At 35.6% G+C, this 12,264-nt stretch overlaps 1 protein-coding gene across 2 annotated transcripts; it reads right to left on the bottom strand.

Annotated features, from left to right (window-relative positions):
- Positions 1-244: 244 nt before the first annotated feature.
- On the bottom strand, positions 245-11,682 carry LOC133293097 (homeobox-DDT domain protein RLT3). 2 transcript variants are annotated; one of them, XM_061491629.1, is made up of 17 exons: positions 11,552-11,682; positions 10,914-11,272; positions 9,636-9,694; positions 9,324-9,554; positions 9,119-9,196; positions 8,822-9,038; positions 8,619-8,719; positions 7,024-7,110; positions 6,762-6,893; positions 6,486-6,626; positions 6,040-6,162; positions 5,377-5,835; positions 4,771-5,163; positions 3,950-4,567; positions 3,396-3,500; positions 3,095-3,296; positions 245-662 (listed from the first exon to the last, which is right to left on the bottom strand). In XM_061491629.1, exons 2-17 carry the CDS (start codon positions 11,236-11,238, stop codon positions 643-645), a joined length of 3,291 nt encoding a protein of 1,096 aa, XP_061347613.1. In that variant the 5' UTR covers positions 11,239-11,272; positions 11,552-11,682; the 3' UTR covers positions 245-642. The 2 variants fall into 2 exon arrangements, with proteins under 2 accessions (XP_061347613.1, XP_061347614.1); XM_061491630.1 differs by lacking the exon at positions 9,119-9,196.
- Between the last annotated feature and the right edge of the window lie 582 nt (positions 11,683-12,264).

Raw genomic sequence — 12,264 nt, forward strand, 5'->3', positions numbered from 1 at the left:
CTATCTGCGGTGTTTAAGAGCATTGATGAATGACGGCCGTTTTTTTTTTTTTAGTACGAACAACATGCCCTTTTTAATACTAGAAAGGAACAGGAAAAGGGGGTGGCTAGAGTGTAGCAGGGGTAAATTATGTTGCGTCTAAGTAATGCAAATTATACACACCGCTGTCATTTTTCTTTTATGAATGACCTGAAACTCATAATCCTCATTCATAATACAAATTATTATTTAATCAGTGCCGACAATATTCTGCAAGATACAAAGACAAAATTGATTTCTCGCATGAGAAGACCACAAACACCATGAAGCAAGAAACAGTAGAACAAGAGTGGGGTTTGGCACCAAAAAACTCAAGTTACCCAGTATTTTTCTAATCTAAAGCTATACATCTGACCAATAAGATTTCCTGTACACATTAAATTTAAAAGGAAAAGAGGTGAAAAAAGAACTGTGATTTTGACATGCACAATATTGCCTTTGTCAAATTGTAGTCATACTGTAAAATCAGAAGCAAATGGAGCCAGCACATTTATCTCTGTTCAAGTAATATAAACCCATCGGAGCGTTAAGGAGCGGAACGGGTAGTTCATTTCAAGTCCAATAATATCCACGTAGTTTCTGTTATAAACCGAAGTATGCCTATCAGCAAGGACCATGCTTACCTGAAAGAGAGAAATCACAAGTATCTTAATGGCTACAAAACATTAAAAATCTCCGCATCAACCAAAAAAAAAAAAAAACTATATAAAACAAAACATAAATTACACTCCACTGAGGTTACCTCACATGACACTAGACCTAATTTTTTGTTTTTAAAATTTAAACTCCCTCCGATTTGAATTAAATTGACTAAATTCTATCCTAGACAAATTATCCTTCTAACCTGATAATAAACTATGGTTAATAATATAATTTATTCAACATTGTAGTTTTAAATTTTCACCCCATCAATTATCCCATTCCTGATACAATATACATGTTGAGTTGGTAATTTGTAGAATTTTTTAATAAATCAGTAACTCAAAAAAAAAAACGAAGAACAAGTATTTATCAATACATGACCAATTTGCACAAAAAACATTCGAATTTCAATTCCACCATCCATCACCAAGATATTAGCACACCCTTCTGTATGAACAGAATGCTCATTTCTTTTGTCCACAATAATAAACTGCAATTACAAGGCACACTTCTTTTTTTGTCTCCCATGAATATTCCTGCATGCTTCTTTGGTGTCAAACTAATCTCGCCCAAGTTAAGTTTGAATATGTAATAATGGGTGGAATGTGATGAAATATGAGGGGAGAGCAGCACCCCAGCTCTTGAACTGCCACTTTATTTAGGCTATGAGGCATACAGAACCTAGTCAAAATATGAGGGGAGCAGCTCTACTGAAAATAGAGTCACAGCTGAACAAAAATAGGCCACTCAAGATGCCTATAAACACCTAGGGGAAGAAGGGAAGGAGTACTATCACACACCTATACAACACTCAAAATTTTGTAGTTTTACAAACATCCATTTATTAAAGCATTGATTTTTCTTTTCCTTCTAAATTGTGGGATCAAACATAGCTCCATTCTATTAGATAACATAAAGAAATTACAGACAACTGAGAACTAACATCACAATATCAAAGAAACCAGCCTTTAAAACAACCTATTGCTCAGGAGAAGAGAAATTAAAATAAAAATAAAAATAGAAGACCCAGTAAATATGATAATGTGAAAAAAAAAATTGTTAGAGAGAGGACTGATGCTATGCATATCCTTTTGGTTTGGATTTTAGTTAAATTAATCTTAAAATAACTGATGTTCAAAAGTTAGTTAGAATAATTGAATCACTTTTGAAATGTAATTATGGCAAGGTTATATAGCAACTCAAATCGTGAATTGTAAATCATATCGAATTGTAAGATTCAGAGACACAAAGAATAGCTTGAAATATATCATATAAATGATCTAAAATGCTCAATGTGATATTTTAAACTAGAGCAGGGAATTGACAAAACAATTTAACCACAAGTCTCAAAAAACAAAATCATGTCATTACTGAGTTGAATAAAGTGATTGCATGAAGTTTATGTTTCAGAAGTGCGAAAACAAAGCAATGATATAGCCAACTAAGGTGCACTATTAAGTTTATATTAAAAAACAAACCGTATTTGTATTAAATATTTTAAAAAAAAATTGTTAACAGTGTTAGAATGTAGTTAGTCAATTTGATCAAATAAGAAACAAGATAGATTTTAAATAAATATTTCTAGTGTCGTGTGAGAATACCTTAAAGAGATGAACAAGATAGATTTTAAATAAATATTTCTAGTGTCGTGTGAGAATACCTTAAAGAGATGGAGTGTAATTTATCCTATAATAATAAAAAAAATCAAAATTCTATAAACTCTATCTCCTCATTCAAATGGCTACGTAAAACTTTGGGCATAATCACCAAACCTCCCCTTGTTTTTTGAGCTCCAAACAACAACCAAGAACAAATTTGGCAACTAAGAATATTTTAATGTCACAATTTTTTCCAGAAAAACATCGTACTAAAAGAGAACAACACATTAGGTGGTTGACCTTATTAGAGAAGGTTTCATCCTCTTATTAGTTTGATCTGTCGTCAACAGACCAGATACCAATTATTAGGGTAAATGAACAGGCATTGTATCAGGAAAATTGACATGAAACTCCTCGAAGAAAGATCACAAACACAGAGGCAAGTTTCTTTCCCTTCAACAGGAACAATGGGGCAAATATGTCAAGAAGGGACGAAGAGGGATGCAATGAATGATGATGAAAGGAGCGATATATACATGGTTTGAATCATCAAGTAGTCACACAAAATCATTTTAACAAGAGTTGAAGAGCTACTGGTAGGGGCAAATTTTTGCATAAAAGTGGGGAGGGGGGCAGAGAATAATAAAACAACAATCAGAAGATCATTGGGTACATATCCTTAATTTTCAAGCAGATGAACCAAAAATCTAAAAGAAGTGAAAACTGCAACCAAAACCCAACCATAACAGCTTGAATAAGTATCTCATTCCACGTATCTATTAATTCTCAGAATATAGAAAGTATTTAACTCTTACTGATTCCCTGCTTCTTCTGAGGATGGGCCCTTTCCAGGTAGGGAGCAATTATGGCATCTAACTTCACTAACCACAAAGCAAGGGCAGATGATGTATGGGGCATAGATGCAAAAGATGCAATGATTTCTTCAACCACACCATCAAGAAATTTGCATTGAAACAACCAGTCCTCGTTGATGGCACCAACAAAATCAGCAAGAACCTATAAAATTTCCAAATTCAGAAAAAATAAAAATTTAAGAGCAATAAAATTTCAGGCACTCCAGGAAATTCTATCAAACAGAAAGTCAAAACAAAAAACCTGAAAAAGCTCCACTAAAGTTGAGGTGCGTCTGAGTCGTTTGATCCATAGCTTATGAGCAGACTTCCTCCAAGCACCAACCAGGGCATCTTCAGGCATAACAGACTGCACAAACAACGATGAGGGCAATGGAACAGAAAATTAATCTTCAAAATACCAATATGCATAAAAACATACATGTAAACCATTATAAGTGTTCAGTATTAAATCTCAGAAAGTTGGAGAAGCAAATAAAAAGTCGGGGGTACCATATTTAATTATCAATGTAGCATCATGCTTATCCTGGATTAGAAGTAACTGAAGTAAAAAACTGTTTGACACATTTTTCAAAACAGAGATACCCAGTCCAAACAAAACCAAGTGGCAATAAGATCGCAGTATCAATTTTCCAACACATACCCCCACCAAATATGAAACATCCTTTTCTGTATTTCTGGACAAAACACATACAAACCTTGCATTTGTTCAATAAAGTGATCTAATATTACAAAATAATACATCCATGCCAGCATGCGTTGAACGATGAAAATGGAAGCAGATGAATGACAACTCACCTCAATAGCATAAATTGCAGCTTTCAGTGATTGAATCCGTGATGATAAGACTTTATGATTTGGAAATGTATTGCTGTCTTCTTTCTCCCTGCATGTGGCTAGGTGAATTGCATATCTTTCTTCTAGATCAAAGTCAAGCTCAAATGTCATATGGCAGATTTTACAGTGTCTCTCATCTCTCCAGTATAGATCGTGACAACTCCTACATCTTGCTAGAGAGTCAAGATAAGACCTTCTACCATATTTTACAACATTGAGATCTAAATAAAAGGAATTCCAAATCCAAGAATCATATTCTTGAACACGGAACCATTTTTGCACTTGTTCCTCCCCCTTCTTTCCGGCTTCAATTACCACAGCCCCAGCTGATGGCAAGGAGCCCTTGGCAGTCTCAGTCAGGTTCAGGTTGTCTACATCAGATACTGGAGAATAACTATCTTCTGTGACCATATCCAGCTCAGATTGATCAGAATGTGACATATTCCCCATACCATTACTATTAACCTTAATCCTGGACATAGATCTGCATAGAGATGTTTGCCGCCTCTCCAAAGATTCAAGAAGAAGAGCCTCCCGTTTCCCTCTATCATCCAAAACTGACAACAAGGTACACAAGGCCTGCACGTAGGTTAACCATATGCAAATGATTATTAGAAATAATTTGAATAGTAAAGCAAACAACAGACAAGCTAGACTAATAAACATGTTCATTTAGTCATTCAGTTTTCCATGTTTCCGTAAGTAACTAAAGTATCTAACATACCAGAAAATAAATTTCAATTTCTGAATAGAGCTACACATAATAAACATTAGAAAATCACCTCTTCGGTATCAATCACCTCCCAGTGACCATCTTCGGAAGATTCAAAGTAAACCCTCCGGTGGCCAGGATCATCTGCATCACAAGGGCCCAAGAAAAGCCAATATCTATTGTACCTACGATCAGATCCCAATAACACTGACTGAATGGGGTGTGAATCAGTTGAACCTTTTCCATTCTCAAAGGATGCCTCATGACTATGAAATTTTGAGAATAATGATGAGGAATCTACTGGACAGGGATGAGAAGTTGAGGGCACTTCTTTAGCAGATTGCATTTGTCCAATCTGGTTCCAAAATGGAACCGGCTTTTTTACTACTGATCTCTTTATTTTTGCTCCAGAACCACATAACTGGACGCCAGAATTGCAATTGGCGGTATCTTTTATTGGATCCTGTAAAAAAGATCATTTAGAACTTTATAGAATAAGGTCAGTTTCAAATAATTTCATTTTAGGGTATATTTTGGGAGGGGAAGGGAGAGGAATGTAGAGGGAGACAATCCAAGGTTGTAACTTTAGATTTATCAGTTCAAATTATACTTCCATTTGAGGGGGAGACAATCCAAGGCCTAAATAGAACCTTTACCAAGATGTTCAGTATTTTACCTTCAACCTGATGCTGGATCCAGATGAAAGAAGATCAGTTAGAGCCGCCAATGCATTCAATTTTTCTTCAATGTTCAAATCAGAATATTCACTCTCCATCAGTCCTAACAACCACACTTCTCCCGGATGGCTCTCGTCGATTTCAGTGTATACTTTCAACATATTATTTTTTGTTTTTTGACTGTTTGCACGCTTCAATTTTCTTATATTGGAGTTTCTTGAATCAGTTTCAAAATCATCGCCACTGCTACACGTATCACTGTCGTTAAGTTCATCATCAACACTCCCAGAGTCCTCCATATCTGACTGGCATTCATCATTGTCCTTCATAACAGTGCTCATACGCAGTCGATATGCAGATGATGAAATCTTTTCAAATAAAGTAATATCACTTGAAAGTGTGGAAAATATTAAAGACTCCAGTTCCTCTGTTGTGCTGACAAGGTTTAATTCAATAATCTTCATAATATGAAAATACAATAGAAATTCATCAGTAATATAGAGAAATATTATAATCCAAAAAAAAATGAATCTGATAACAACAATCCTGAGTATAATTGCAAACAATAGTTAATCTCCATCCAACTTATGCTTTTCTCTTTAAAATGATGAAGTTCTAAATTAAAATAGGACAAACATCATACAATAATAACAGCTAGCTACCTGCTTTGACTTTGCCAGCTCAGATACTTTGCATCCATTGTTTCCTTGCTCTGACAAGATTGTAAACAATTCACCCTTCAAGGTGCCAGGGCATACTCCATAGTTTACAAAAAGATTCAATTCCTATAAACCACAGCATAAGACTATCAAAACATGCACTTAATGAAGGCTTCAAGTTACACTTAAAAAAAGCCTACCGAAAGTGGAAGCAAAACAACAAAAATAATAAACAAAACCTCTTCAAAGAATCTCTAGCCATTAAAGATTAAATTTTATACATTAGAAAATAAAGAATGTGTTGCTGCATTTTTTTTTTTTTTGGATAAAGATAAATTCCAGCATTTTAATTTCCTATGCAAACTGGTATACTATCAATTGACAAAAAAGTGCTACATTGTTAACATATTCAAGTCAAGTCAGATCTTGAACAGGCTTGCTTGAAATACCTTGCTAAGGGCCTCTCTTCGTAAGGCACCTTGCTTTGAACCAAATCCAGAAGCAACCAGCACTTGCCGGAGTATTTCAATCCAAGTAAGAGGATTTAGAGATCTTTTCCATAAGTTCAGGGAATATTCCTGACTTTCAACCTGCCAGATCATTATTAACATAAACATGTAAATAATTTATAGTTCAGCAAAAGTAGGCATATGCTAGCCATTCTGGATAAATATAATAGACAACAAGCATGTCACAACCTCCCAAAATGAGGTAAGGAGACTCACCGAGTGAAGCAATGCAAGAAAATTGCATGACTTATTTAAATGAGGTAAAAACCCATCAGTAAGCTCCATTTCAATGTCAGATAGAAGAAGTGTGAGAAGAGCCACATGAATCTTTCCAAGTAGCATCGAGTCCTGGAAGGCACATGCAGTAAAGAGAGGCATTTTGAATGTTATTTACAATTTGATACAACTCTAGTAAGATTAAAGTTAAAGAAGAAAACTGGAAATGCTTTCAAAAGATAAACCTGGGTCAAAGACTTACCTTATCATGAAATGATTGAACAAACTCATCAAGAGTGAAGGGACATATATCAACAACTACAGCATATGTATAAAGGAAATGGAAAACCTGCCAAAATAGTGTTCGAACCATGCCAATTTAAGGTCTTTTGCTATTAAAAAAAAAAAAAAAACTTTCAAAAGAATAAGAAATAAAGCAAGATAGTAACTGTAGTAAAGTAAAGCTTAACAGTGACAATGCCGGCTAAAAGGACTTCTTTCAGTCTCATACCAAAAAATACTGCAGGATAACTAATAAGATCCAACCTTGAGTAATAGTTCATCCAAGTTAAAACAAAAACCCATGATGATTTGTCGCATGATGAACTAGAATCAGGAATATTTCCCTTACTTAAACATTATTAGAACTTACTGTATTTATCCCATGTTCAAATTCCAGAAGCATAAGTAAAATACAAAAAGGAGGAAAAAAAGTTGACCTTCTAACCATAGGTTATTTTATCAAAATTGTGGTAGGAGGGATTTATATGAGGAGGAGAAATAGTCATGATCTCATACAGTGCAGAAGCAAGAACAGAAACAGGAAGAGAGCAAAAGCTCCTCAAGTGGCATGGTGTGCTTGATGCTTCCCAGTTCCCACCATAAAAATTTCGAGACATGGCTAACTTTTCATACCAGGTGGAAAATGCGCCATGGTGGTCATAAAAGTGGAATTCCTCATCTTCCCTCCTTTTTTAATTAATGGCCTTCATATTTTTCAGGGTTTATGTGTGTTTTGACCATGTTAATTCGACCAAAAACATTTTGCATCTTTCACAGACAGGCTGCGAGCCTGCTACAGAGACATAAGGTTCCCAACTCGATTGAGTTTTGACTTCACTCAAAACAGCCACAGACCTCTCCAAAATTCCCTTAATTCTTCATAACATCCAGATTATTAAAAGAATCTAGCTCATTGGTTTCATGTGATTATTAGTTATTTAACTTTTTTATCCATGGCTGGACTGGAACTTTCGAAAGTGGGATAATGATGGGATGGTAGAAGTGATGACAGAAACCCTTGCTTGCTAAAACACAGTTTCAAGCTCTTAAACTTCTTTTTCTAATTTTTCTTGGATATGAGACAACGGACCATACAATATAAAAATAACAATCAGACCTTCTACGAAATTAATTAATATGGTAAACCAAAAAATATACTAAGAAGGTGTAACAAGAAAAATATGAAAGAAAAGCACACCTATGATGAGTAAATTTGTTAGAAAAACTGATTATGCTTATAAGTCTTGATATAAACATTTGGTCTTTTCATTTACTTATAAATTGTGTTGATTAAGTTTTACATTTTTCTCTAACACGGTGGCCTTTCTTCTGCCATTTGCTGGTGCACAATCCACATAAACAATGGTGAATTGTGGGTCTGACGTCATATGCCGTTAACAAAGGACAACACATAAAAAATCAAGCTACTTGTAAAGTAAAAATTTATATTATCGAAGAGAAACTCAAGTAGATGAGTATAGAAACACACCTGCACATAAGACATAAACAAATATACTATGTATACGCATTCACACAATCAAATCTTACAAGTCATAAATGATTGATTATATGCACCTTAAATAATTTCTTCACAATTTCTGGAGAGGAGTCCCAAGGTTGCAAACGTATAGGTTTCTTCATCTTGACACTATCTGGGGGGAACTTAACTAGCACATCTGTCAAATCCACAAGCAAATGATGACTGGAAATAATCAGAACATTCCAGGTTTACACAATCATTAGAGCATAACACATAATACTTTTCCTTCCAAAATTACCTTTACAAAGTGAGCAACCAAGCATTCCACAGGCAGCAAAATGATCAGAACACATAAGCAGATCAGTTCCTTCTTGTAGCTCTCTCAATTCTAGCTCTTCATCATCGATTAACATTGAAAAACGATCAACTCCCTCGTCATATGTTGCACTATCCAAAGCAAGTTCACATTTTTCCACCAGTGACTGGTTCTGAGTCACATATTGGTTCAATTCTCCCTGCCAGATAAAAGCAAGTCATAAACTTGCCAAATCATCCAACATTATCCACAAAAATGTATATTCAACCATTTAATTACCACTCGTCTTTGCATGAAAAGTTTCCTCTTATCCTGGATTTTATTTCTCTTATTCTGCATTTTATTTTTTTCAATTCCCTGTTCATAAAAATATAACCTTTGAGATCTATTATTTATTAACCAATATTCACATGCTCATGCATGTATTATAGTAGGAAAACAAACCAACAAAATGAGCATGATATTATGGGTCTAGATAACTTACATTCATAATTACAGTTTCCCGAGACCTGTTGTTCTCATAGACCGGTTTCTGTGCTATGGAATTCGAGATTAGACGAACTTCTCGGTCAGCAAAACCAAAACTCACTGGAAGGCGTCCAGCTTCAGGATTTGTTGCCCTCCAAACTGTCATCAGACCTTTGCCAATACCATGTTTCTTCACAGGTGCTTTCATATTACAATCAGGGTGACTTCGAGTTGCACTCTTGGAAACCTGAGGAAAGAGGACCTGAGACAAATGTAACAGAGAGTAAAAAGAAGCATAAAAAAACTTTCTCCAGAAGCCTTAAGTTACCTTCCTCCTTTTGGTGGGCCCTAGTTCCTCTTGACAAGCAGGAGTGTGCTTTTTGGGTCCTAAGCAATCAAAGACAAAATTGATAAAATAAGTCTAGTTATATAAATTAAAGCGGTCAGCTGCAAAAGATAATCAAAGGTATACTTAGATGAATAGAAGTGGCAAAATGGGAGAAGTAAAAATCAATGTATATTTGCTAGGTACCAGAGCAAAATGGAAGGAACAAAGTTATCAAATACGGATTGCGGCATATCGCGGCCAACCCAAAAAACGCTAGTGTTATAGCGGGTTGCAGTTGCGGAAATAGCGGAGTAGATATATGACAGAAATAATGACAAAAAAAACATTTTTTAAAGAAAGAGACAGCAGAAGTGACAGAGAGAGACGCGGATAGACTAAATTTAGGACAAAATTGACATTTTGCCTTATGTCGGCAGTATGGCCGCAAATGCGATTGCAATGGTTGCTATTGTATTCTGGTGCTGCGCGGCGCGGTTTCTTGCGGCGAGGCACCGCAATGCCAATGCGATGCGGCTAGCGGCGCTATTGCGACGCAATTAACTACTATAGGAAGGAATTATAATGAAGTGACCATTTACCACTTGATTTCCAATTAAGTTCATGTGATTTATTTTCTTCCATAAGAAAGAAAAAGTTAGAGAATATTTTTATAAATTAATAATCAAAACATAATAGATACCAAGTTTAACCCCATTTTTCTATAAATATCATGCATAAGTATGACGTAAGAATAAAAAAACCAAAACCAAAAAGTCACTCCCCGTTTAACCCGACTGGCAAGTGTGGTGGGATGGAGGCAATCCTTGAGAGCTCCCTTACCCTTGCATAATTGCAAATAGGCTGTTTCCTGGATTCGAACCGATGACCTTTATCACTGCTCCGGTTCGCCCCCATGACGTGAGAATAATGAGAATTAAAATAATTTCACTACTTTCCATCTTCACTCCAATCAAAAAAAGGGATGAAGTTAATTCATATACTACAGGCCTCTGTATCACAAGAGTCATATTCCATCTATACAGTATCGCTCTTACCCAAATTGTTTCCTTCGTTATGAGTATTCTCTTCTATTTGAACCGTGAATGAGTAAATTAAGATAATCCCCCTTCCTCTGCCAATTAACATTCAATTTCAACACCAAACAGGACTATTTCTTATCCCTATCTGTTACCATGGTTCAAGGTGTAATATAATAAAAATGAAAAAGAGGATAAAAAATTCAGTAATATAAACCATTACAAGGGAGAGAGAACACACCAGAAGGAAATGAATCAAATTCCTGACCAAGAGAAGGGCCATCCTTCCGTAAAACATTGTTTACAACGTAATCTGCTGTAAACAACTCCTGAAGACATTTACGTTTTTTCTTTTTCCTACCATAAACGGTTGCATCCATGTCGTCACTTGAAGATGAAGAAGCATTGACCTTCTCTCTCTGGTACATCTTTCTAGCAGCAGCAACTGTCAAAACGCTTTTTCCACCATGAGCGCGGAATCCCTCGCGCGAAGAAGAAAACGATGGGACAATCACTCCGTTTTCTCCCTTCTCCGTCATTGTTTTGTACTTTCCATAGCCTTCCATTACTCTACCTTCACTGTTCTATGCTCCTTCTCATCTGCACCACAAAATACATAGTAGGTAGGGATTGGAAGGCACACTAAAAATTAGCGTTCAGAGCAAACACCGAAATGCATGACGAAAAGAATTGAGCAGATTAAAATGCAATATTATGGCGATCAAACACTAAAACTCCGTCAAATTCGATGGATGATAGTTGAGCGTTGTCACGGTTTATGAAGTAGAAAAAACGAAAACAAGAAGAGCGTGAGATAAGAAAAATGGAAATACGAAAGGGAAAAGAGAAGAGTGATTTGCACAGATGCAAGAAATCTACCTCAATTACAGCGACGCCACTGTTTGTGAAGGAATGAAATGACACAGTGAAGAGCTAGTTTGGACAAGAGAAGCAGAGGATAATATGAAGTCACTGAGAAGTAGGGTTTTGGGTTTTACACAAGAAATATCTTTTTCCTTTTACCAAATAACCAACCCCTACCTAGCAAGAATATCAAAATTTATTGGGCTCGATTTCAGTTTCAGCCCATGGTTCATATTGATTTATTTTTCCTTTTCTTCAACGAAATCATCCTATAATCTAACATCTAACTTGATACATTGTATAAAATAAGATTTATGCCCTTGATACATTTTAATCTAACAAAAAGACTGGAGCCCGACAAGAAAAGAAAAACATAAAAATAAAAATTCTACTATATATGCCAACAGCACGCAAACTACCCACAACAGCAAAATCCGTCAGATAAATCAGCTGAATACTTGAAGGAGGCTCTCCACTAGAAACCTATTTCACGTTATAATCACTATTGAAAATAAAATTCGTCATCCAATTTGCACAAGCATTTCTTTCCCTATAAGTGATTATTTTTAACAGTCCAATTTTTACAAATCCATATTCGTATACAAGAGATCAAATGACTCTCACGAGTTGCTACATCATATGCGATGAGCACAGTGACCACACTTGTGGAATCACTTTCTAAGATAAGTTGTTTGAATCGAGCTCTCCAAGCCAACTCCAAGCCTCTA

The sequence above is a fragment of the Gastrolobium bilobum genome, unplaced genomic scaffold (assembly GCF_033153095.1).
Source record: "Gastrolobium bilobum isolate Gb01-03AN ecotype WA unplaced genomic scaffold, APGP_CSIRO_Gbil_v1 utg16185, whole genome shotgun sequence".
In the NCBI taxonomy this organism is placed as follows: domain Eukaryota; kingdom Viridiplantae; phylum Streptophyta; class Magnoliopsida; order Fabales; family Fabaceae; genus Gastrolobium; species Gastrolobium bilobum.